At 37.8% G+C, this 27,953-nt stretch overlaps 1 protein-coding gene across 1 annotated transcript in view; it reads right to left on the bottom strand.

The window, feature by feature from the left end:
* The window catches only part of VTA1 (vesicle trafficking 1), a 94,655-nt gene that overhangs the window by 64,529 nt on the left and 2,173 nt on the right, over nt 1–27,953 (bottom strand). Inside the window, exon 2 of the mRNA XM_062186850.1 lies at nt 879–973. Within this exon, the coding sequence (XP_062042834.1) occupies nt 879–973 (95 nt within the window). The remainder of the gene's footprint in view (nt 1–878; nt 974–27,953) is intronic.

Genomic DNA, 27,953 nt, shown 5'->3' with positions numbered 1-27,953 from the left:
CCTCCACTGCACTCCCGAGCCATAGCAGAGTTGGCCTGGAAGAGGGGCAACTGGGACAGAATCCAGAGCCCCAACCAGGACTAGATCCCGGTGTGCCAGCGCTGCAGGTGGAGGATTAGCTTATTGAGCCGCGGAGCCGGCCAATCAATAACATTTCTTTCATAGTCTCTTTCACTAATAAATGGCTCATTTCACTAAATAAATGGATAATTTCAGTATGTAAGGGGCTGGTGCTGTGGTCTAGTAGTTACACCTCTGTCTACAGTGCTGGCATCCCACATGGGAGCTGGTTCAAATTTCGGCTGCTCCACTTCCAATCCAGCTCCCTGCTAATGTGCTTGGGAAAGCAGTGGAAGATGGCCCTGGCACCCACGTGGAAGACCCAGAAGAAGCTTTTGGCTCCTGGCTTCATATTGGCCCAACTCCGGCCATTACTGCCATTTAAGGAGTGATCCAGAGAATGGAAAACCTCTTTTGTGTCTCTCCCTCTCTCTGTCTATAACTCTGCTCCCCAAATCAAAATACATCTTTAAAACAAAAAGAGAGCTATTTAAGAACTCCCAAATCAATCCATATGACTGCATGAAGGGAGGCTTGAAAGTCTGTCATTTATGAAAGGATATCAAAAGCTACTGTTCCACAATAATGTGGAACAAGATACTTGCATCTGCAAAGATGGCTGAATCTACTTTAATTTTTACTTACAACTCTCCTGACAGTATGGTGTAAATAAAAAAATTGTATCTAGCTTTCCCTCAGGTACAATGTTACTGACTGTTGCCAAGAGAAAAAAACTAAAATGAAAACATATACATGAAAATGAAATAAAATGGTATTTTGAGCATAGTCAGAAAATAAATGATCAGTGTTTAACTTACAGCTTCTAATTGATCCATTAATTTTGATAAAAATTTACGACACTCAGGAGTTTTACTATCAATCTTCATTCCAGTTTGCATGGCATATAACCGACCTATAAAGATAAGAAAGATAAGGTGATTTAAACAATTTTTCTTTAAAACATTCTTTTCTATGACTGAAGGCTTAAAAATATATGTTTTGCCTAGTGAATAATTTAAAACATAAATAAATTTAAAAATAAAACTTTGACAATTTTACTTATAAATAAAAAAAACACAAACATTATATAAAGAATGATAAAAATCCAAGATAGTAACAACATTTTATCAAGTAATACCTTCTCTTTTTGTAGTATATTAAAAAAAATAAAAGAATGACTAGGTAGGTCCTAAACTGTCAAAAGTACCTATAATTTAATTGGAGAATCAGGGCACTCAGAACAATCAGTCAAATGTACAAGAACACTTGCCAAGTATTAGATAAGTGATACTGACAAAACAGACAATGTGGGCTATGGTAGCAAAAAATGAGACTTGAATTAAGGTTTATAGCAAGAATTCACTTTTATGATATACTCCACTTTTAACAAATTTTATGTATATGATCTTTTAAAATATACATGCATAACTTCTCTTTTAAAAAACTAATGGGGTAGATGATTAGCCTATAGTTAAGAGGCTCACAAATCACATAGGTGTGCCTGCGTTCAATTCATAGCTCCAGCTTCTGACTCTGCCTTCCTGCCAGTACTGATCCTGGGAGGCAAAGGTAAATGAATGCTCAGTTGGGCTCATCCCAGCCCAGATTCAGTAGCTGAAGTCTAACCAGAAGATGCAAGCTCTTTCTCTGCATCTCAAAAATTTTTGAAACTTAAAAAATAAAAGTAAAAACATCTGAGGTAAGCAAAGGCTGAAGACATCTACTAACAACACAATCCTAATTACTCTCCTAGTAATTACGTAGTAATTGGTGTTACCAATGGCATGTACATTACATTATAAATTATATCATCTGTAATTTATCTCTCATATCAATTATATGACCTGGGTGGTTAGTGTTAGTGATTCACAGTATGTAAATATCATTGAAACTAAGCACATCTATGTAGTTCTGAAATTTTCATTCTTACAAATAATGTTGTGCTACCATACTTCCTTGTGCATACACTCAACGTTCCCTAGGGTGATTATCAGGAAGTGGAATTATTGAGCTATGATAGGTAGGTAGGTATGTAGCCTTTTTCATTTTGAGAGATGATCTTAAAACTGTCCTCAAAACTTAAACAGGCACTTTTCAAGAGAGGAAACTCAAATGGTTAGCAGACACATAAAAAGTGCTCAGGATCACTAGCCATCAGGGAAATGTCACTGCTAATCCACTGCTGATGGGAATGTAAACTGGTGTAGCCATCGTGGAAGATAATATGGGGATACCTCAGAAATCTGAATATATACCTACCATATGAACCACTCACCCCACTTCTGAGAATTTACCCAAAACAAAAGAACTCAGCATAGGAAAAGAGTGATTTGTACCCTCATGTTTATTGCAGCTTAATTCAGAATAGCTAGGATCTAGAATCAACCCAGATGTCCATCAACTGAAGACTGGATAAAGAAATTATGGTATATATACACTATGAAATACTAAACAGTGGTAAAAAAAAATGAAATCCATTGTTTGCAACAAAATGGATGCAACTGAAAACCAGTATACTTAGTGAAATAAGCCAGTCCTCAAGACAAATATCATATTTTCTCTGATCTGTGGTAACAGAGTACCTAAAAGGTAATCTATTGGAGGGAAATTGACACTTTGAGATATGATGATCTTTAACAACCCTTGTCTCAACTTCTGAGGAATAGTTTTTGTTTTCTTTCATACTTTTTTAAAAAATTATTTACTTAGTGTAGGGTTTACTTTATGAGTGTAAGTTAACAAAATAGACCTTTGTAAAATACAAGAATGGAAATAGGAGAGGGAGGAGGAAGAAGGGTGGGAAAGTGGGTGAGAGGGAGGTTCAGGTAGAAAGTATCACTGTTTTTGAATCTGAATATATATGAAATACATGAAATTTGTATATCTTAAATAAAATTTAAAGAAAAAAAAAACACTGTCCTCCAAAACAAAGTAGTAACATGCAGTTATATCTGCAACATTATGTAAACATCTGCTTTCCCCAAACTAAAAAAAAAATGATATTAAACTTAAATTTCTGTGAATCTGAGGACTGAAAGCAGTATCTCTGTTGGACTTTTCCTGTCAATTTGAAGACTCATTGATTTCTGTTTGTCTCAACTACTAAAAAGGTATTAAGTATTTGCTGGGTAGCTCTATATTTTCCATTTTGAAATAGGTGTAGCCATCCATAAAGAAGAAAAAGCATCTGCCGAATCAGCTTTTTTAACAAATTGATTTATAACAATTCTTTATGTAGTCATAAATAGAAATGTAACATCCTAGCCCCCAATGCAGTCTTGTCAAACTACCCTCCCTTCTAGCTTTACTTTTCTCTCCAGCACATAATCATCTACTATTTATGCATTCTTTGTCTCTATGCTCCATGCTTGGAGCTCTGAAGCTCCAAGATGATAGGGATTTTTGTCTATTTGGTTTGCTGATGTGTCCCTGGTATCTAAGAGAGTGCTCAATAAACATTTTCTGAATAGATAAATACATGAATGAAAGAATAGCTCATTCTGCCCACTGATTTAAATGTCACTTTTCTCATTCATTATAATATATTAAATTTTCTTGGGATAACAGGGTCCAGTTCTGTGTATTTTCTATCCTGTTAGGCTATTGCCCTATCACTGTTTTCTATACTAGAGGTTCACAACAGGGTTTAGTATCTCTTAATTACTCTTATGATTTCAAATTCAATTCTGTTTACCTGATAAAAATTTTTAAAAATGTATTTAATACACCTGCATACAGTAACTGCATCACTGTGTTTTCAATTTTGATGGTTTTATTGAAGGAACTGCCTTTTTTTATTTTTTATTTTTGACACGTAGAGTTATAGACAGTGAGAGAGAGAGAAAGAGAGAAAGGTCTTCCTTCCGTTGATAGACTCCCTAAATGGCCGCTACAGCTGGCGCTGCACCAATCCAAACCCAGAAGCCAGGTGCCTCATCCTGGTCTCCCATGCGGGTGCAGGGGTCCAAGCACTTGGGCCATCCTCCACTGCCCTCCCGGACCACAGCAGAGAGCTAGACTGGAAGAGGGGCAAACAGGACTAGAACCTGGAGCCCATACGGGATGCCGGTGCGACAGGTGCAGGATTAACCAAGTGAGCCAAGGTGTCAGCCCTGAAGGAACTGCCTTTTAATCATGACGCTTTATGGCTACCTCATGTTATAGAATTTGAAATTTAATTTCTTTTTTTTTGACAGTCAGAGTGGACAGTGAGAGAGAGAGAGAGAGAACGGTCTTCCTTTTGCCGTTGGTTCACCCTCCAATGGCTGCCGCGGCTGGCGCATCTCGCTGATCCGATGGCAGGAGCCAGGTGCTTCTCCTGGTCTCCCATGGGGTGCAGGACCCAAGCACTTGGGTCATCCTCCACTACACTCCCGGGCCACAGCAGAGAGCTGGCCTGGAAGAGGGGCAACCAGGACAGAATCCGGCGCCCTGACCGGGACTAGAACACGGTGTGCCGGTGCCACAAGGCGGAGGATTAGCCTGTTGAGCCACGGCGCTGGCAGAAATTTAATTTCTTATTGTATTTATTTTCTCATCTCAAATTTAAGGATTTGATCCATATAGTTACTATTAACAAGAGGAAAAAATAATGGAGTTTCACAAGTGTCCAGATTTACACTGCCACACTAACCATTATGAGAGAACACTTTCACACAGATACTAATCTGAGATGCCAAAAAAAAGAACTTCACTTAAAAAGCCCCTGCTTTGACCACAAACGTTACGGAATTTTCTATCTTCTTTCTTCTTCTATTAACCAGCCATACTTCAGTATGAAGTTGTCCTAGTCCTTTTCCCACTTGCTTATGCCAGGTTTTAATCAGTGACTCCTGTTCCCCTCCAAATAAGGCTTGGGGGCCAGCACTGTGGCACAGCAGATTAAAACCATGCCCTGTAGCGACGGCATCCCATTTGGACACTGGTTCGAGTCCCAGCTGCTTCACTTCTGAACCAGCTCACCTGCTAGTGAAGAAGCACCTGGCTTCAGACAGGCCCAGTCCTGGCTGTTGTGGCCATTTGGGAAGTGAACCAGCATGTGGAAGAAACTCTCTCTCCTCCTCTCTGTAACTCTGCCCTTCAAATAAATAAATAAATATCAATCTCTATTTATATTTCCCAAATAACTGATTTGGCTGAGGTCACAGAAAGCATGATTTGATGACTGGAACTCTACTACCCATTTGGGCCTTAAGGAAACCTTGGAAATGCCAATCATGTGCTGCTTAGTAGCTCTGTTAGCTGGAATGGGCTTGGGTCCCACATAACTTCATGGAGTTGGCACACTAGCACTAGGTACTGTCAACACCATACATTCTTTTAAACAAGGGAGTAAATCCTTATTTCCTTAGCCATTGTTATTTTATACTTTTCACAGTAAGCAAGAAACTTCAGTCTAATAATGCAAAAACAGCATCACGTTGTTAATTCTTATCATTTCAGCTCTAATAATTTCATATACTTTCACTCACACACTTGCCGTTCCACAATTAAATTACCATCTCAAACTTCTGTACTACAAAGCAACCATTCTGAATGCTAACTCTTTTTCTTCTAACACTCAGCTATGCACATAAATTCAAGCTTCCTGTTCACTGGCCTACACATTTTTTTTTTTATTATCTTAGTTTATACACATATTCAGTCTTTGCCACTACAAGGACATTATAACATAATATCTATAATTGAAGAAATTGAAGAACGGGATTACCTCTGCATTAGAAAGCATGAGGACATAAACTAGCGTGGCTTTTCTGAGTTTCTTATGTGGTTTATAATTTGTAGCACAAAAAGTATATAACAAGATACATTCTCTAATGTTAAAAAAAGTGAAAAGACCTTAAAATCCACTTATGAAAATTAGTCTTTTTCTCATAAGGATGAAATTTTTCCCATAAGGATAAAAAAAATCACTTTTATGTAGAATTCTGTTCAAGACAATTTATCCTAGTGGCAGTAATGTAATCAAAAATGAATGTCTAACATGGAAAATACTTACCAAAACAATTAAATGTGTAGCTAAATTCATCTGTAAGAAAATATAGTTGATTTATTTCATCAAGGAAATGTTTATTTTTATGAATAAATATTATTTGATGATGAGTAATGAGGCATATTTGCAATAGGATTAAATACTTTCCAAACTACTTTAATTTAATGAGAGGCATTTAGGAGACAAACATTATAAATTTGAAGGTATGTAGAATTCAAAGTTTCATAGAATCTGAACATTAATATTCTGACATGTTTATGCTTATCCATGAGAAATAAAAAATTCATGATATAAATATACATATAAAGATTTAGAAAATCAATTTTATAAACTGATGTTTTATTTACTGGTTAAATAAACATGACGCTTCAAATAGGATGTATTTATACATACTGATGCTTAAAAGTAAATTTTATTCCAAGAAATAGAACTGAGTAAAGTACTCTACTCTTTTTTTTTTTTTTCTTAAGATTTATTTACGTATTTGTTAGGCACAAGTAGAGAAAGAGAGGGAGAGACGGAGAGATCTTTCATCTACTAGCTCAAAAAAGATGCAGCGGCCAGGTCTGAGCCAGGTCAAAGCCAGGAGCTAGGAGCTTCATAAAGGTCTCCCACGTGTGTGGCAGGGTACCAAGCACATGGGGCATCCTCTGCTGATCTTCTCAGGTCACTAGCAGGGAGCTGGATCATAAATGGGGCAGCTAGCACAGAACCAGTACCCATATGGGATGCAGGCATTGCAGGTGGTGGCTTTATTCACCACGCCACAATGCCGACTCTGCTAACTCTACTTTAAGTACATATACTGTAAATACCAGCTATATGTTTAGCACTATCCTTTGTTAAGGGACTTCTCAAAGACTAAATATTATAGCTTTTGGAGTAACAATATCTTTTTTTAAGAAAAGATTTTATTTATTTCTTTGAGAAGTAGAGTTATAAATAGAGAAAGGGATAGACAGATAAAAAGGTCTTCCATCTGCTGGTTCACTCCCCAAAGGCTGCAATGCTCAGAGGTGGGCCAATCTGAAGCTAGGAGCCAGGAGTTTCTTCCAGGTCTTCCATGTGAGTGCCTGGGCCCAAGCACTTGGGCCATCTTCCACTGCTTTCCTAGGCCATCAGCAGGGAGCTGGATTAAAAGAACAGCCAGGACATGAACTGGCACCCACATGGGATGCTGGTGCCATATGCCAAGGTTTAGACTACTACACCACAGTACAGGCCCCAGAGAAAGTATATCTAAAAATTTGGAATACAAGATGGCTGAACAGGAATACAACATGCTATTTTTGATGAGGGAAAGACAGCAATAGAAAAGCAGAGGAAGTGTGCTGAAGGGTAGAGCTGGAGAGATGTTTACAGTGAAAATTCTAAAGAGGGACACCATGGAGCAGCATGGAAAGAGCAGACATGAAGCTCCAAGTGTGGACACCACACATGATTCCCGTAGCTGCAGGCTGGAGGAGACCCCAGCTTCTGAGAGCTTGGTGATGCTAGACTGGCAGGCTGTGCCACTGGTGATATTTCATGAGGGAGATCTTGAGGAACATACTGACTTTGAGTCTGGCCCGTAGTCCTACTGGGGGAGGGGAGGCATGGTGCCCGCCTAATGGAGTGAAGGAAAAACACATTTCTTTCTCCCTATCCCCTCATAAGGTTGCTCAGCAACCAGCAGAAGGAAGGCACCATCTTGACAAGAGTGGAGGCTGTGGCACTTCTTGTGGGCAGCCAGACTATATGAGAGAAAAATCCACACCTCCCATCGATTTTAAGGCTGGCTGAGAGGGTTGACAGGTGGCTAGGCACTCATGTAGGACTGTGAGATATCCCATCCTCTCAACCCATCAGAGGCTCCGGGGCTCAAACTGCCAAGGTGGAGCACTCACAAGCAGTTGGCTCTGGAAACACTCTGCATTCTCCGTGGATGGGGCAGGCTTGCAGGGAGGAGAGGGAATCCTCTGCATCCTGTGACTGTGGGAGCTTTGTGAGCTGTGACTGTGGGAATTCCGACTGCATGATAGGGCCGGGGTGTAGCTGGGTCTCTGGTGAGTCAGTGGTCTAGTGTCTGAGGCTCAGAACTTCCTAACTATGGAATGGTTCATTGCAGCAGGTTCTGTGCTCACATTAAGGACTGCAGAAGACTTTTGTGAGGTTCATGATTAGCATGGGAAGAGTTGTAGCCTCTATGGACTAACCCTGAGCACTGAATCACCTTGGAAGAGAGGAGGTGATGGTATGATTACACAACAGCCATGATCACACCATCCCCACTGTTAACAATAGAGATCTACTCAACTTGGGTGTCACCCTGGATTCTCACCCAACCTTTGAGCTCTGACCAGAACTCCCTGGTTCAACTCAGAACATGCCTTTGGGTATTCATTCAAGGAACAGATATTCGAATAAGCTACAGAGGCATAGTTCAAAAATAAAACTCACTAATGGAGAAAACCAACAAGTGTTTTCACAAATGTCTAAAAATAAATGCACAAATACAAGAAACAAGAACAAGGAAGACAACATGACTTCCCAAAAAACACATAACACTTCAATATCAGAGTGTGAAGATGAAGAGATTGAGGAAATGCCTTAAAAGGAAGTCAAAATAATGATCTTAGGGTTACTCAAAACAATGCGAAGCAAATTCATGAGTTAATGAAATCTATAAGTGACATGGATGATAAATTTTCCTGTGAGATAGAGATTTTGGAGAGAAATCAATCTGAAATATTAGAAATGAAGAATTCATTGTATCAAATAAAAAATACAGTGGAAAGCCTTAACAACAGACTTGCTGAGGCAGAGGAAAGAATATCTGAACTAGAAGACAAATCTTTGAAAAATTCTCAGATAAAAAAAAAAAGAAGAAGAAGAAGAGAAAGAGGAAGAAGAGAAAGAGGAAGAAGAGAAGGAAGAGGAAAAAGTGGAGGAGGAGGAAGAAGAGGAAAAAGAGGAAGAGGAAAAAAAATTTAAAAAATTAAAAACAGTGTTTGAGCTTTATGGGATACTATCAATTGACCCAATATACAGGTCTTTGGAATTGCTGAAGTGTGGAAAGAGAGATTGGAAAACAAGGCCTATTCAGCATGATAACAGAAAGCTTCCATTATTTGGAGAAAGAAAGGAACATCTGAGTATAGGAAGCACATGGAACACCATTTAGACATGAGCAGAAAAGAACTCCAATAAGACACATGCGGTCAAACACTGAAACATAAAGAAAAGCTTCTAAAATGTGTTGGAGCGAAATGCTGGATTACTGTCACAATATCTACAATTAGTTGATTCCTCATGAGAAACAGCATAGGCTAGGAGAGAATGAAGAGACACAGTCCAAGTCTTAAAAGAAAAAAAAAAACAAAAAACCTTTCAACACAGAATACAGTACCCTGCAAAGTTCTCGTCATTTACAGATGAAGGTGAAATAAAAACCTTCCATAGCAAACAGAAATGGAAAGAATTTGTCATCATTTGTCTGGCATTACAAATGAAGTTTAAAGATATGCTATAAACAGAAACAGAAAAATAGTCATCATTATGAAAGAAGGTGAAGACAAAAAAATCTCCTATTAAAAGTACAAAGGAAATCCAAAGCAAACAATAGGAATATTTAAGGAAAAAGAGCAGGGCAATAGTAAACTTGAAGGTAAATGGTCTAATGGTCGAAATTATCCAATTAACATACAGATTGGCTGAAAGAGTTAAAAAACAAGACCCACCTACTTGCTGTCCACAAGAAATACAACTCAACAACAAAGATACACACACACTGAAAGTGAAAGGATGGAAAAAAATATTCCATGCTAACAGCATAAACTAGCAACTGTAGCTATCCTAATATCAGATAAAAAAGACTTTAACACAAAAACTGTTAAAAGAGACAAGGACTTTATGTAATGATTATGGGATCAATTCACCAGGAAGATGTGCTGTAATAAATGTACATGCACCCAATGCCAGGACAATTGGCTATTTAAAACAAATATAAATGGACTTAAAGGGAGACACAGACTCCAACACAATGTTAATGGGGGACTTCAACACCTCAGTTTCATCAATGGACAGATCAACTAGAAAGAAAATAAATGATAAAACAACAGAGCAAATCTATACTATGGACCAAATGGATGTAAATGATATCTATAGAACATTTCATTCCAAAGTCACAGAATACACATTCTTTTCATCCCTGCATGGAATTTCTCTAGGATAGACTATATGCTAGGCCATAAAGCAAGTCTCAGCAAATTGAAAATAATGAAATCATACCAAATATCTTTTCTGACCACAGTGGGATGAAGCTGGAAATTAACTACTCAAGAATCTCTAAAAATATGAAAACCCATGGAGACTGAACAACATGCTCCTGAATGAAAAGTGGGTCATAGAAGAAATCAAAAACAAAAAATTTCTGGAAACAAAATGGAGGTGACAACACAACATATCAAAACTTATGTTATACATCAAAAGCAATGTTAAGAGGAAAGTTTATAGCAAGTATATCAATAAAGTGGAAAGGCATCAAATAAATGAGCTATCAAATTATCTCAAGGACCTAGAAAAACAAACCAAATCTAAAATTAGTAGGATGAAAGAAATAGTTAAAATGAGAGAATAAACAAAAAAGAATACAAAAGATCAGTGAAATGAAGAGCTGTTGCCAGAAAAATAAACAAAATTGTTACAGGATTGGCACAACTAACCAAAAACAAAACAAAATCAAAGAAGGGAGAAGACCCAAATCAATAAAATCAGAGATGAAAAAAAAGAGATGTAAAAACAGATACCACAAATATAAAAATAATAAATGAATCACCAGAACTACAATAAAGTTTTATGCAAACAAACTGAAAAATCAAGAAGAAATGGATAGATCACTGGAGACTTACAATCTACCAGAATAGAGGAATGAAGACACTGAAACGTTTTTTTATCTTTTATTTAATGAATATAAATTTCGAAAGTACAGCTTATGGATTACAATGGCTTCCCCCCCCATAACTTCCCTCCTACCCGCAACCCTCACCTTTCCTGCTCCCTCTCCCCTTCCATTCACATCAAGATTCATTTTCAATTCTCTTTATATACAGAAAATCAGTTTAGTATATATAAAGATTTCAACAGCTTGCCCTCACATAGTAACACAAAGTGGAAAAATACTGTTGGAGTACTAGTTATAGCATTAAATAACAGCGTACAGCACATTAATGACAGAGATCCTACATGATATTTTTTTAAAAAAATTGATTAATTTTCTAAGTAATTTCCAATTTAACACCAACTTTTTTTTTTCATTTTCAATTATCTTTATATACAGAAGATCAATTCAGTATATACTAAGTAAAGACTTCATCAGTTTGCACCCACACAGAAACACAAAGTGTAAAAATACTGTTTTAGTACTAGTTATAGCATTACTTCACATTGGACAACCCATTAAGGACAGATCCCACATGGGACGTAAGTACACAGTGACTCTTGATGTTGATTTAACAATTTAACACTCTTGTTTATGGCGGCAGTAATCTCCCTAGGCTCTAGTCATGAGTTGCCGAGGCTATGGAAACCTTTAGGGTTCGCCGACTTCGATCTTATTCCGACAGGGTCATAGTCAAAGTGGAAGTTCTTTCCTCCCTTCAGAGAAAGGTACCTCCTACCTTGATGGCCCCGTTCTTTCCACTGGGATCACACTCACTGAGATCCTTCATTTAGGTCTTCTTCTTCTTCTTTTTTTTTTTTTCCCCCCAGAGTGTCTTGGCTTTCCATGCCTACAATACTCTCATGGGCTCTTCAGCCAGATCCAAATGCCTTAAGGGCTGATTCTGAGGCCAGAGTGCTATTTAGGACATCTGCCATTCTATGAGTCTGCTGTGTATCCCACTTCCCATGTTGGATCCTTCTCTCCCTTTTTGATTTCATCAGTTAGTATTAGCAGACATTAGTCTTGTTTGTGTGATCCCTTTGACTCTTAGATCTATCAGTGTGATCAATTGTGAACTGAAATGAGTGAGATGGCATTGGTACACGCCACCTTGATGGGATTGTATTGGAATCCCCTGGCACGTTTCTAACTCCATCATTTGGGGCAAGTCCGATTGAGCATGTCCCCAATTGTCTATCTCCTCCCTCTCTTTTTCTCAGTCTTATATTTAACCGGGATCACTTTTCAGTTAAGATTTAAACACCTAAGAATAATTGAAGACACTGAAATTTAAACATTCCAATAACTAAGATGGAGATTGAATCAGTAATAAAGAACATTCCAACAAAGAAAAGCCCAGGTCCAGATGGCTTCACTGCTGAATTTGACTAGACATTTAAAAAACTAACTACAATTCTTCTCAAGCTATTCAAAACAAATCAAAGGGAGGGAATCCTCACAAATTCTTTCTCTGAAGCCAGCATCACTTTAATTCCTAAACCTGAAAAAAGATGCAACAGAGAAGAGAACTACAGACCAATTTCCTTGATGAACACAGATGCAAAAATCCTCAATAAAATACTAGCTAATCAAATCCAACAACACATCAGAAAGATCATTCACGTGGACAAAGTGAGACTTATTTCTAGTATAGAGGGATGGTTCAACATTCACAAATCAATCAATGTGATACATCACATTAACAAAGTGAAGAAAACCATATGATTATCTCAATAGACATAGAAAAAGCATTTGATAAAATAGAACACACAAAAATCAAATTATGCTTTTGTATAGACAGACAGTGCCATGGCTGAGAAAGAACTTCTAAGATCAATCCCATTCACAACAGCTACAAAAAAAAAAAAAAAAAAAAAAAAAAAAAAAAAAAAAAAAAAAAAAAAAAAAATCAAATACCTTGGAATAAATTTAACCAAGGATGTCAAAGATTTCTATGATGAGAATTACAAAAACATCAAAGAAAGAATTAGAAGATATAAAAAAATGGAAAAACCTTCCATGTTCATGGACTGGAAGAATCAAGATGCTGGCAGACAGAAAAATTTGACACATAACAAGAAGAACCAATAGTCCAAACACATCAAGCAATGACAAAATAATGGAAATAACAGATACTAACATTTAAATATGAAGTCATTAACAAAGAACTTAAAGAAGTCATGCATTAAAGACATGGAACATATACAAAGGAAATCAAAAGGAACTTTTAGAGATGAAAAATGTATTTGAAAGGAAAAATTCACTGGATAGGATTAAAAGCAAGATGCCAAACAAGAAATAGTGAACTTTGCGAAACAGCAATGGAAATCACCCAAAATACAATGTAGAGGAAAAGAATTAAAATAAAAGAATCAAAAGTCAGTCTCCTGAGGTATGAAAAAACATCAAGTGTGGAAAAAAAAGGTGAGGGGAAGAGTGGGCTGATGATAAAAAGTGTTGGAACATGAAATCAACCAATTAAAATTCTTTATCCACCAAAAATATGTCAAAATTAAAGATGAAATTAAAGCTTATTTCACACAATAAAATGAAGAGTATTCATTGGCAGCAAGTCTGCATAAGAAATGATAAGAGTTCTTCAAAAAGAAAGAAAAATATCAGTTTTAAAACATAATTATAAAAGGGAACGAAGCATGCTGAAAATGGTATTTATATGGTAAAACATTGAAAAAAAGACTTTTTTTGACAGGCAGAGTTAGACAGTGAGAGAGAGAGAGAAACAGAGAGAAAGGTCTTGGTTTCTGTTGGTTCACTCCCCCAAATGGCCACTATGGCCGGCGCACTATGCCAATCCAAAGCCAGGAGCCAGGTGCTTCTCCTGGTCTCCCATGCAGGTGCGCAGGGCCCAAGCACTTGGGCCATCCTCCACTGCCTTCCTGGGCCACAACAGAGAGCTGGACTGGAAGAGGAGCAACTGGGACATAATCCAGTGCCCCAACCAGGACTAGAACCCGGGGTGCCGGAGCCGCAGGCGGAGGATTAGCCAAGTGAGCCGCGGCACCGGCCAAGACTTATTCTTATGTATAGATTTCTTTGAGACAGAATGGGTGATTAAAAAACAAACAAACCAACTAACCAACAAACAAAAAACAGGACAGGCATTTGGCACAGCTTAGGATGCCAAGATTCCATATCAGAGTGTATAGGTTTGAGTTGACTTAATTTTTGATTCTAGCTTCCTGCTGACGTACCCTTGCTAGGCAGGAAGTCATGGCTCAAGTAGTTGGATCCCTGTCAGCTAAGTGGGAGACCCATACTGGGTTCAGGGCTCCTGACAACATTCAGCTGGACCCAGAGTCTGCTGTTATGGCATTTAATGGTGATCTAGAAGATGGAAGAGCTCTATTTCTTTCAAATAAATAGAAATTTTAAGTTAAAAAATGTATTATAGGGTTTAAGGAATATGTGTAAGAACAATGCATGATAACTATAGCAAAAGGACAGGAGAGAATAAAGAAAATAATTACCTCATATGTGAGGTTATGTATTATAAATCAATAGACTGAGGTTAAGTGGTAGATTGTGTTGTAGGCACTAGGGCAACCATTAAGTAACTGGGGGACTATTTAATAAGCCCACAGTGGAGGCATAATGACATCTTTTAAAAATTTGAAGGGCAGAAAAAAAAAAAAAAAAGAACAAGATGAGGCATGTAGAAAATCAACAGCAAGATAGTAAACTTAAACACAAACACATTAATGATTACATTAAATATAAGTGGCCTAACCACAGGTAATTGTGTCCCCAACGTTTTATCTCAGCAAAAAGTATATTAACATTGTCATATATAAGCATCCTTAGCCCTAACTTCTTTCACTTAGCAAATTGCTGTTAATTCATGAGGTTGCATGTTTTAGTACATTTTTATTGCTAAGCAATGATCCATTTATTCCACTGCATGGAAATACTATAACCAGTTCATTTAACTTGAATATCAGGACATCTGAATTATTTCTAGTTTCTGATGAATACAAACAAAGCCACTAAAAATAGAAATCACTTAAATATTCTGTTAAAAGGCAGAGGTTATCATATTAGATAAAAAAATAACAAGACTTGACAATATACTGTCTGCAAGATTTCAGTGAGTTGGAGTTAAAAATAAAAACTAATTATCATGAGTCAAACACTGATATGGTTATTTAAAAGTAGAAAAATAAATTAATCCATCAAAAATTTTTTATGAAATGAACGCCATTATCCTGATTTTATGAACAAAGAAACTGAAGCTCACAAAAAATTATATTTGCCCAAGGCCTTGTAGCCAATAACTGGTAAGTTAGAATTTGACTCAGGTGCAGTCTGGCTCAGGATTCACCATATCAAAACATCTCTATATATGCACATAAAATTAAATATAACCACAATTTTACATATACGAGACTATATAATTTGCACTGTTTGTTTTTTACACTATGCTGTGGGAAACTTCTGTAATGAATGTAATCTCATATCACTTTCACAGTTACATAATACTCTGATACGCTATTATTATTATTTTTACAATGTTATCATCTCCTTTAGGTAAATTCTAATAAATTAAGCCACCACTTTAAGAAGTCCAATATTTGGTGTCTTCATATGGAGTTGCCTTAATTTGTGATCCTCATAGATTAAGATATTAATCTCATTAAGAACCTTACTGATCCAATTGTTTCATTGTTCATTTTTTTCTTCATAAGAAACAGGTCCAGAGATATTAGCTAGCACTTGAAGTTATAGAATAAAAATGTTTACATAACATTAACTTTTAATTACTTAAAAAAAATGCCCACCAAAGAAACAGAATGGAAATGTGGCAAAATATTAAGAGACATGGGCCTTACTTAAAAAAATACCTTACTCAAAAAAAATAGATTATTCTCACAAAATAAAACTCATGTTTGAATAAATGTAAAAACCAAAATATTAATGAATCCAAGTAGATAAATCAGTGATCCAATCTCCTGTGTGTTTTTATTATCAACCTGTCATTCCTATAATATAGTACTCTAAGTCAGCATATAATTAAAAAAATATTTAGACAATAAGACTACTGAAAGTAATTTATCATACAGATTCAGAAAACAGCAAAGAATGAATTAACTGCTTTTTCTTGCTTTGTATCTGAACTTTAAATCCAATTTGTATATGATTAACAACAAAACAGTAGGCTACTGATTATTAATGCTAATATTTATGTGGCTTTCCTTGATCACCAAGGAAATCCACTATTACTTAGTCTTTATTAAACTAGGCTAAAATTTTTATTTCTATGTCCTGTTACATCTCAGAACCAACGTAACCATATGTATTTGCAACTTCCTGAATTGTATCTAATTTTCCTAATATATTACTGAGGCCCTCTTGAAAACATTTTCTGAAAGTCTATTAATTTTACAATGTCACCCCCTAGAGGAAACAAAAAACAAAACATGAAACTTTATGTATTTGGTTACTTAGAGCAAATTAAAAAAGAAAAGAAAGAGCTTTGGGATTTAGTTTTATTTATGGCACTAAGCCTGCAGGCTCAGAATACTTATCATAAAGTCTCCACTTTTAATAGGGACTCAAGTGTATTTTCTGGCTTTGCTAAAGGGGCTGGGGGGAAAGAACTTAACAAATACATTGTTAATAATAGAAATGCTGTCGTTAATTTCCATTCAGGAATTGCCCAGGTTATTTTACTGGCTTTCTGCCCCTTCATGTACCACCAATTTAACTAGTTCCTTTTCCCTTGCTCACTCAACAACTAATTCTCTAATTACTATCTACTACCAACAATTTTCAGTAAAACATTTCTCATCTGACATTTGTCATTTAGATCCTGGGTCCATCACTTAGTAGAAACGGCCCAAAATATAACATCCCACAAAGTAATCAGGCAAAAGAATTGGTTAACATCAGCTGGATCAAAGATGGCATCTAACTTAACCTCAAGGAGACCTGAAACCCTATTATACCTTCATTACAATAATATTAGCATAGTAAAAATCGCTTGCATCCTTACAGTTTACAGTTGTCATGACAAGCTAAGGTAGTTGACCATACAAGGAGATCCCTAATTCCTGTAAATTGCCACCCTTTCCTAGAAATACAATGAATGCTCTGTCAGATATATTTTTTAAAGATTTATTTATTTATTTGAAAGGCAGAGCTAGAGAGGCAGAGGCAGAGAAAGAGAGGACTTCCATCTGCTGGTTTACTCTCCAGATGGCTGTAACAGGAGAGCTGAGTCGATCTGAAGCCAGGAGCCAGGAGCTTCTTCCGGGTCTCCCATTGGGGTGCAGGGGCTCAAGGTCTTGGGCCACCTTCTACTGCTTTCCTAGGCCATAACAGAGAGCTGGATTGGAAGTGGGGCAGCTGAGACTCAAACCAGCGTCCATTTGGGATGCTGGCATGCAGGCAGCGGCTTTACCCACTATGCCACAACGCTGGCCCCAAAACTGGAATTTCTAAAGTATAGCTGCCTTAAATTTTACCAAAATGCTTTCTAAAACTTTGTACCAATTCACGTGGCCATTTCAGCAAATATTTTTACCCTGTACTCATTTGCAGTTATAATTTTTTCAGTCAAAAACAAGTAGGTCATTATAATTTACATTTAATGGAAGAAATAAAAAAAAATACAGTAAAATAGATCCCTCCTAAAGCATGAAGTTCTGTCCTACTGAAGCCTTGTTTTTTAAATCTAAAAACAAAAGCCTAAAGAAAGATCTGCTGCCTTTTAACCCAACTTGTATTTCAGAAAAAGAAGCAAATCTCTCAATACTATTTAGGAAACTATCATAATGTTAAACCAAAAATTTCAAAATGAAAAAATCTTTTAGAAAGACTACCAATCAACCTTACTTGTAATATTCTTGGTGTTGGAGACTGGTACAAAAGAAAAAATAGATTAGCACACTAAGAAAAACACAATAAATTCACAGCTTTGACACCAAAAATGGAACACAAAAGAAGAAAAACTGCTAAACTGGACATGATCAAAATGAAAAGCTTTTGATCTGGGGCCGACGCTGTGGTGCAGCGGATTAAAGCCCCGCCTGAAGTGCAGACATCTCACATGGGTGCCGTTTCTAGACTTGGCTGCTCGTCTTCCAATCCAGTTCTCTGCTATGGCCTGGGATAGCAGTAGAAGATGGCTCAAGTCCTTGGACACCTGCACCCGTGTGAGAAACCTGGAAGAAGATTCTGGCTCCTGGATTCGGATCCACATAGCTCCAGCCAGCTGTTGCGGCCATCTGGGGAGCGAACCAACGGACGGAAGACCTTTCTCTCAGTCTCTCCCTCTCACTGTCTCAAATTCTACCTCCCAAATAAATAAATAAATAAATAAATCTTTAAAAAAAAAAAAAAACTTTTGGTCTGTAAAAGACCACGTTATGAAGATGAAAAGACAAGGTATAGACTAGAGGAAAATACTACAAAACAGATGTGTCAAAAGACTAGAGAACTTATGAAGAACTTTCAAGACTCACTCATAAAAAATGGCTAAAACCACGAATGGACATCTCACTGAAGACAATACACATACAGCAGGCAAGCACAAGAAAAGGTGTTCAACTTCAGTAGCCACCAGGGAAACAAAAAATAAATAAATAAATAAATAAATAAAGCCACAACAGGTCTCACTGTAACAATGCCTAGAATTAAAAATATTGACACTCAAAATGTTGGCAAGGATATGGAGAAACCATATCACTTATTATGTTTAGCAAATCTGAGTCTAAATGATGCAGCCACTCTAGAAAACAATTTGTCCATATCTTATAAAACTAAACATGCAATTACGATATGATCCAGGAACTATATACCTGTTTGTATTTAGCTTAGAGAAATAAAAACTTAAGTTTCACAGAAAAATCTATATGTGACTATACCAGTTCTATTCATGTTATAAACTGGAAATAACACAAATGTCCTTCAATGGTTAACTGTTAAACACTTAAAACAGGTTGAGGAAAAATAGAATTAACAGAATCATCCCACCAGACTGAAACTGTGAGTTTAACCTGCTTGCTAGATTTGTTTTCTCCAGACTTGAAACAATAAAATTCTAGATGGCCATGCACATGAAACCTCGGATGGAAGCAGTTTCTGCAAACTGGAACTGCTGTCCCCTTCCAGAAGCCATTTCCTGCTGGAATCCTGTTTTGACTCCTGTTCCCAACAACACCCCTTTTCAGCATGAAGCAGTCAGAGTGATCGCTGCCCAGTTCCCTAACAGAAGTGAGGGTCCATTCTCCTAGGGGTGGGAATGTTAGGAATCAGATGGGTTAATAGGTAGTAGAAATTGGGGTGCAGAGTGCTTGCTTTCCTACTAGGGTTGTTTTTAGCAAGGTCAAAAATGCCAGGTTGCCGACTCCTTGAAAGCTTCTAATTTTACTTAAGAATAGCAAGGGAATGGTGATTCCATCTTCCTGAGGTCAGTTCACTGTAAACAAGTTACCTATCTCACCCTTCTTATGGCTCTTTGCTTTATCATGAGTAAGCCAGATAGGATAAAAGATTGAAAATCAGGTCTTTTGATGGATTTTGTTCCTGCCTTATAACTGAGTGTCAAGCTGATAAGTTTTTCTTTTCTTACCCAAAATTGTGTTTAAAAACCCCAGTACCAAGGGACCTTTTGGGGTTTTTTTTTCCTCTCTTAGAAGCCCCCCATCTATGCTCCTCTGGCTGGAGGTCTCTGACTCTAATAAATCTTGCTTTTAAATCTCATAAAAATAAAAAGTTTATTTTGGTGCCCCAACTTTTTGATAGTCACACTTTTTGTTTCCTAAAATACATTTTCCATGAACTTTTAATGATGTGGCATACATACCACGGATACAGTAGTTAAAAAGGAACAAACTAATTTGAATGAATCTCCAGTGAAGATATAATTTATATATGAACACATATGTGTATATATATACATAAGTGTATGTGTACATGTGTTTATAGGTAAATAGGATTTCATTGATACAGCATGTGTTTAAATGCTAAAATTTTAGAAATGCAAAACAGGTTTGTATTTGCCAGGATTTAGGAGTGAGGCAGGGTAGAGGGGACAGTATGTATTGTTAAAAAAGGAAACACAAGGGATCCTTCTTATAAACTGTTCAGTATTTTGACAAAACTGTTTAGAACTAAACATATACATAAAATACATGTAAGTCTGAGGAAGTATAAGATTAGCAGATTGTATCCATGTCAATATTCTGGTTATAATATTATAGTTTTACAAAATATTACCATGGGGCAGGGGTCACTGAACAAAGGGCACAAAGGACCATACTATATTATTTCAGACAACTGCATGTAGATCTGGAATTACCTCAAAAGAAAATGTTGGGGCTGGCATAGTGGTTAGGCTGGTTAGGCTGCCTCCTGTAATGCCAGCATCCCACATGAACACCAGTTCAAGTCCTGGCTGTTCTGCTTCCATTCTAGCTCCTTGCTAATGTGCCTGTGAAAGCAACGGAAAGATGGCCCAAGTATCTGAGACCGTGTACCCACTTGGGAGACCATGATGAAGTTCCAGGCTCCTGGCCATTGTGGCTATTTGAGGAGTGAACCAATGAATTAAAGATCTCTCTCTCTCTCTCTTACAAATAAATAAAATTAAAGGACTAGTTAAAAAAAAAAAAAAAGAAAAAACTAGTGGGATCCATTACAAAATGGAGAGATGCTACAAATATGAAAAATGTTACTATTTTGCTATTACTCACTACAATAAACAGTTCAGAGAAGTAAACAATAAGCCTCATAGCACTATCACAGAAAGCCAAAAAGTAATTTAATCTACATTTCAACATTCCTTCCTGATTAAAAAAGAAAACACCAAATTATTTAGAAATAATAACTTTTAGCAGAAGTTAAATTTAACTAGCAGAAGTTATATAACAACTCCAAATTATTTAGAATAATAACTTCTAGCAGTAGATGGGGCAAGTGCTTGGGCTCCTGAACCCATGTGGGAAACGTGGAAGAAACTCCTGGCTCCTGGCTTTGGATCAGCCCAGTTCTGGATATTGAGGATATTTGGGGAGTTAACCAGAGGATGGAAGATCTCTCTCTCCCTGTTTCTCTGTTTAATTCTGACTTTCAAATAAAAAAATAAATCTTAAAAAAAGTAAAGATATTTATAAGACCACCAGATTATTATCAAGCCCCTTCTATCAGGTTCTATTTGCCTCTCAATCAGAAAACTTAATTGTAGCTTAGCACCTTTCTTAGCTCCTCTAATAATGACTCTGTCCTTTGTCCTAGACCCTGTCTAGCGTACTTGGGCCTCATTCCTTTGTAATCATAACCTCTACTCTACCACCAATGGCTCTACTCCCAACCTGTGTGTACTGATGGTCCTCTTCCCCACTTAATGCTGTATAATTGTTCAAACCTGGTAAATGCCACTCTTAGGATCATTGGTTACTATCCTCACTCTGTCTTTTATGACCTTGTCTAAATATGATCAGAGTCGGCAAACTTGGAAGGCTTCCATAGCCTTGGCAACTCATGACGACAGCCTAGGGTGGTTACTGGCGCCATAAACTAGAATGTCAATTTGTTGGGTCAACAACAGGAGCCACTGTGCACTTGCTCCTCATGTGGGATCTCTGTCCTTAATGTGCTGTCCATTTTGATTTAATGCTATAACTAGTACTCCAACAGTATGTTTCACTTCGTGTTTCTATGTGGGTGCAAACTGTTGAAATCTTTATACCAAATTGATCTTCTGTATATAAAGAGAATTGAAAATGAATCTTGAAGCAAGTGGAAGGGGAGAGTGAGCGGGAAAGGGGAGGGTTGCGGGTGGGAGGGAAGTTATGGGAGGGGGAAGCCATTGTAATCCATAAGCTGTACACTGGAAATTTATATTCATTAAATAAAATTAAAAAAAATTTAAAAAAAGACAATGTAATAAGATTAAGGATACACAGCAACAATTTCCAAGATTACTTTAAGCAGTCATAAAGAACAACCTGCAAGGAGTAAAATTTGTATTCAATCATTATGATTTAAGTGAGTGAAATTAAGAGAAATGAGAAGGGAATTCCAGGCAGAGCATCACAAGTGAAGCACCAGAAGTAAAAGAGAAAATAATACTTTCATGTATCAGTATATAGTTTGGCAAAGTAATCTTACATTGTTTTTCTCCCCCAAAATTCTTCCTTGCTCTAGGAATTTAGAAAGTCTTATGTGCTCTAAGACTAGAGACATGTATCTCTTCATACAATTTTAAGTTGATAAATAGACCTCTTTATTATATGTTTAAACAGGAAGAAAAAAATGTAATTTCTATGTAATAACAAATATTAACATCTCTTTTCCAAGAGTCAGAAGTTTTATATTTTTCTTTATTCTTTTAACCCATATTTGTATTGACTAACTTTAGAATCTCATTAAAAGGAATTTGTATACATACTCAAAAGTAGTTACTTGATTATCCTATTTCTGAAAAAAAACAAAAATTAAAATATAAATTTTTACCAAATTTCCTGTGAAATAAGATGCTAAATATTAAAATTTTTCTTCTTGAATAACCTGCATTATCGTAATACATAATAGATCAAAACACCATAAATATTATATTTCTTAACAATCACTAAATATAAAAAGTTGTATTGGAAATGCATCTTATAATGAGTTAAACTGGGGCTTGGCTTTGGGGTACAGCAGGTAAAGTTTTCACTTGAGAAGTAATATCCTATATGAGGGCTGGTTTGAGTTCTGGCTGCTCCACTTAGAACTCAACTAATTGCTAATGAGTCTAGGAAGGCAATGGAAAATGACCTGAATATTTGTGATCCTGCCACCCATCAGATGGATTTCCAGGCTCCTGGCTTTGTGGGGAAAGAACCAGAGGATGGATGATCTCTGTTCTCCTGCCCACTTCTCTGTCACAATCATTTCAAATAAATAAATCGTATAAAAATGAATTAGATCAAACTAAGTTATATTTATCAGCATCATCAGCTAGATTAGAACACTGAAGTTCCATTCCTACTTCTGAATCTAACATGGGGAAAAATTTCATTCACATAAAGAAGCAGATCAGAATGGAAATTGTGCCAAAGCAAAATCTGAATTCTTTCAAGTTCTTCTGTGTTATAGGCTAACAACCATATAATCACTTCTCATTGAATAATAATTTTTAATAATATCTTGGCTGATTCTTCAATTAAGGGCTGCTTAATTGCTTCAGGGCTGGCACTGTGGCAGAGTTAATGCCCTGGCCTAAAGAGCTGGCATCCCAAAAGGGCACTGGTTTGAGACTTGGCTGCTCCACTTCTGATCCAGCTCTCTGCTACGGCCTGGGAAAGCAGTAGAATGATGGCCCAAGTCTGTGGGCCCCTGCACACACGTGGGAGACCCGGAAGAAGCTCCTGGCTCTTGGCTTTGGATCAGCACAGCTATGGCCGTTACAGCCAGTTGGAGAGTGAACCAGTGGATGGAAGACCTCTCTGTCTCTCCTTTTCTCTGTATAACTCTTTTTGTTTGTTTGTTTGACAGGCAGAGTTAGACAGTGAGAGAGACAGATTTCTGTTGGTTCACCCCCCAAATGGCCGCAACAGCAGGCACGCTGCGCCAATCCAAAGCCAGGAGCCAGGTGCTTCCTCCTGGTTTCCCATGCGGATGCAGGGCCCAAGCACTTGGGCCATCCTCCACTGCCTTCCGGGCTACAGCAGAGAGCTGGACTGGAAGAGGAGCAACTGGGACAGATCCGGCACCCCACCTGGGACTAGAACCCGGGGTGCCGGCGCCGCAGGCAGAGGATTAGCCAAGTGAGGCGCGGCGCCAACCCTCTGTGTAACTCTTTCAAATAAATAAATAAGCCTTTTCTTTTTATTTATTTTTTTGACAGGCAGAGTGGATAGTGAGAGGGAAAGACAGAGAGAAAGGTCTTCCTTTACCATTGGTTCACCCTCCAATGGCTGCTGCGGTCGGCGCACCACGCTGATCCGAAGCCAGGAGCCAGGTGCTTTTCCTGGTCTCCCATGGGGTGCAGGGCCCAAGCACTTGGGCCATCCTCCACTGCACTCCCGAGCCATAGCAGAGTTGGCCTGGAAGAGGGGCAACCGGGACAGAATCTGGCGCCCTGACCAGGATTAGAACCTGTGTGCCAGCGCAACAGGCGGAGGATTAGCCTATTGAGCCGCAGCGCCGGCCAATAAATAAATCTTAAAAAAAAAAAAAAAAAAAACAGGTGTGCTTCAAAATTTGTTTAAAAATAGAAAGTGTGCATGCATTTGGCATAGTAGTCAGGATACCACTTAAGATGCTTACATCCTGGCCGGCGCCGCCGTAGCTCAATAGGCTAATCCTCCGCCTGCGGCACCGGCACACCGGGTTCTAGTCCCGGTCAGGGTGCCGGATTCTGTCCCGGTTGCTCCTCTTCCAGTCCAGCTCTCTGGTATGGCCCAGGAGTGCAGTGGAGGATGGCCCAAGTCCTTGGGCCCTGCACCTGCATGGGAGACCAGGAGAAGCACTTGGCTCCTGGCTTTGGATCAGCGTGGTGTGCAGGCTGTAGTGCGCTGGCCGCGGCGGCCATTGAGAGGGTAAACCAATGGACAAGGAAGACCTTTTTCTCTGTCTCTCTCTCACTGTCCACTCTGCCTGTCCAAAAAAAAAAAAAAAAAAAAAAATGCTTACATCCTGTTTCAGAGTGCATAGGTTCCAGTCCCTGCTACACTCCTGATTACAGTTTCCTGCTGATTAGCACGCTGGGAGGCAGCAGACGACAGCTAAAGTACTTGGGTCCCTGCTGCCCCGTTGGAAGACTCAGAATGAGTTCCAAGCTACAGGCTCTAGCTAGGACTAGGCCCAGGTGTTGCAGGCATTTGGGGAGTAAACCAACAGATGAAATTTGTCCATCCTTCCCTCCATCTATCTTTCAAATAAATGAAAATTAAAAAAAAAAACTATAAAAGATATGTTACTCTATAATTAGTTATTTATTTACTCAATTCCTATGTTATACACAAAAATGTTACTACAAAAATTCATTATTTCACTTTCAATCAGAGCTTTCTAATTTATCATAGAACAGAAAAGATTGGGAAGAAAATGGAAATACGATTAGTTTGAACATCCCTTAGTCTCCCACCACCAATTCCAATCACCCCTGTTTTAAATGTATTTCAAAATCTTATTTAAGGAGAATATTTACTAGATTAGATAACTGGCAAAGTCATTTAATGCTAAACCAACCAAGACTTACTTTTTCAGAAAAATGTGAATGATTTTCCCATTGGAGTATCAACCCAGGCCCTATCTCATTTCTGAATTCTAACTCTGAAACAATAAGCTACAGAGCCTTACAAGAATGTGCTGTTCTGATGGAAAAGGGTACTTCTACCTTCAGTATTTTTCCTTTGCTTTTTTTATTCTGTTCTCAATTCAAGCATGATATTCCTTAAGAATGAACAGAAAATGAAGAAGTAAGGTAACAACAAAAATTTTTATCATTCTGGAAATTTAGAACATTTTAACACAGGAGAGTTTTTCAGAGGCATTACAATTAACAGATATGTGTGTACATGTACACATGTAAAAGACTGTGAAAGACACAGAGAATTTTCTATTTTGGTCCTTTCATGTCCTTATTTCACCTTGGCCCCAAATTGCTACCCTTTCCCCATTGATGAAATACAAAATGATCAAACAATGGTTGCCAACAGCTAATCCTCAGATCCATTCTTGAGCAACTATTCCTGAAAAGAGATAAGATCCAAGTGACTCCATGCATCCCCTGTACATAAAGTTCTACTCTCTTCCCTCACATCAGAACATACTTTTATAACTTTTCTCGTCCAGCATTCTCAAATAAAGGCTTAATGTTGGGGCCAGCACTGTAGCACAATGGGTTAAAGCCCCGCCCTGCAGCCACCATCCCATGTGGGCACCAGTTAAGAGTCCTGCTGCTCTATTTCCTAGTCAGCTCCCTGCTTTGACCTAGGAAGGCAGTGAAGATGGCCCAGGTCCTTGGGCCCCTGTGCCCATGTGGGAGACCTGGAAGAAGCTCTTGGCTCCTGGCTTTGGATCATTGCAGCTCCAGCCATTGTGGCCATTTAATAGGGAGTGAACCAGTGGATAGAAGACCTCTCTCTTTGGTTCTACCTCTCTCTGTCAATCAGTCATTCAAATAAACAAAATAAATCTTTAAAAAAATTAATAAAGGCTTAATGTCTGCTATTTGATTTTATTTCCTAAAAGAAAAGAAGAGACAGGAAGCTCCGGCTAAAAATGCATGCTTCCCAAATAGTAATCATTTGAATAGTCTCTTTTTCTGGACATCCTGCAAGATTTTCCTCCTTCACTCCTGGGAGGGGCAATACTCATAAAAGTGATCATGTTTGGGGCTGGCGCTGTAGCACAGCGGGTTAATGCTCTGGCCTGAAGTGCTGGTATCCCATATGGGTGCTGACACAGATGCTCCACTTCCAATCCAGCTCTCTGCTATGGCCTAGGAAAGCAGCAGCAGATGACCCAAGTCCTTGGGCCTCTGCACCCACCTGGGAGACCCAGAGGAAGCTCCTGGATCCTGGCTAAGGATCAGCGTAGCTCCGGCCGTTGTGGCCAATTGCGGAGTGAACCAGTGGATGGAACACTCTCTCTCTCTGTTTCTGCCTCTGCCTCTCTCTGTGTAACTCTGACTTTCAAATAAATAAATAAATCTTTAAAAAAAGTGATTATATTTGAATATATGCTTTTCTTCTTTAAAGGAAAAGGGCAACTGTAAACAGGAAATGCCAAAAGACTACTTTGCTATCCTGACCACAGGAGTTTTGTCGGGAAGATCAATTTTAGGAAACAAAGCATCGTAATTCAGAATTGGGACACTGATTCCTTTTAAATTACTGGAGCCCAGTTTGAAGAGCACTGATTTCCTATGCTTAGCACACAACTATAAGGAAAGAAGTTGCTATAAATGGTATTTTGTTGAACAGTAGAATCAGACCCATAAATATAGTAGCTATGGAAATGATCACACAGCAAGTATAAATAAACACATTAAAAGTGTTTCAATAAATAAGTGATTAAAAATATCATCAGTAATAAGAAAGTATCAGAAATAACTAGGCCAGTTTGAAAACAAATATAGTGGCATTAAAAAACAAGAGAGAAAAATTCAATAAGTGGGTTAGACAATAGGATATGCGGAGGTGGAAATGGGCCACAAAAACTCACAGGATGTACCACAGACAAAAAGTAAAAAACATGAAAGAATTAAGAGACATGGGAATGAAAAATGTCACGTTAATCAAAATTTATGAGGAAACAGGGATAATAAAAGAGAAGCAATATGTGAGCAGATTATAATAGAGAACTTTCCAGAACTGATGAGATACCTGCTAGTTGGAACATATTTTGGTCCCCAAACTCATACAGTAGGCTAAACTTCAGAGTCTTACTGGCACTGAGAATGCACCAACTTAACCCAATTATAAAGCTGGAAGTGAGGCATTTGGCTGTGATTAGATTGGATTGGGTCACTGGGGTGAAGTCCTCATAATTGAATCCCGGCAGCTTTAGATGAGGCAGAGACACAGACACACATGCGCCCTCTTGTTTTATGATGCTCCACATCACCTCAGGACTCCTGCCAGTAGGAAAGCCTTGGCAACAGGCCAAACCTATGATCTTGAATTGTGAACCTCCAAAACTATAGAAAGAAAACAAACACAGTTTTTTCTTTTACAGAGTTAGGCTGTCTCAGGTAATTCATTGTAGTAGTGAAAAGCTACTAATATGAAATCCATCTAGATATTCAGAATCCAAAATCCCAAAAAGTACACACAAAGAGAAAAAGGCCTAGGAAATCAGAATGTAAGCCATAAAGAAAGAAACAGAGAAGTTGGCTATATTTTAAAATTAAATACTTTTGAATAAAGGACTTCTTAAATAGAGTAAAAAACCAAACTTCGAACTAGAAGACATTTCCAACACATATAAAACAGAATTAGTATCTACATTATTAATTTAAAAAAAAGC

The sequence above is a fragment of the Lepus europaeus genome, chromosome 3 (assembly GCF_033115175.1).
Source record: "Lepus europaeus isolate LE1 chromosome 3, mLepTim1.pri, whole genome shotgun sequence".
Taxonomy (NCBI): domain Eukaryota; kingdom Metazoa; phylum Chordata; class Mammalia; order Lagomorpha; family Leporidae; genus Lepus; species Lepus europaeus.
The sequence above is the reverse complement of the archived record's forward strand: the minus strand, read 5'-3'. Positions and strand labels throughout refer to the sequence as shown.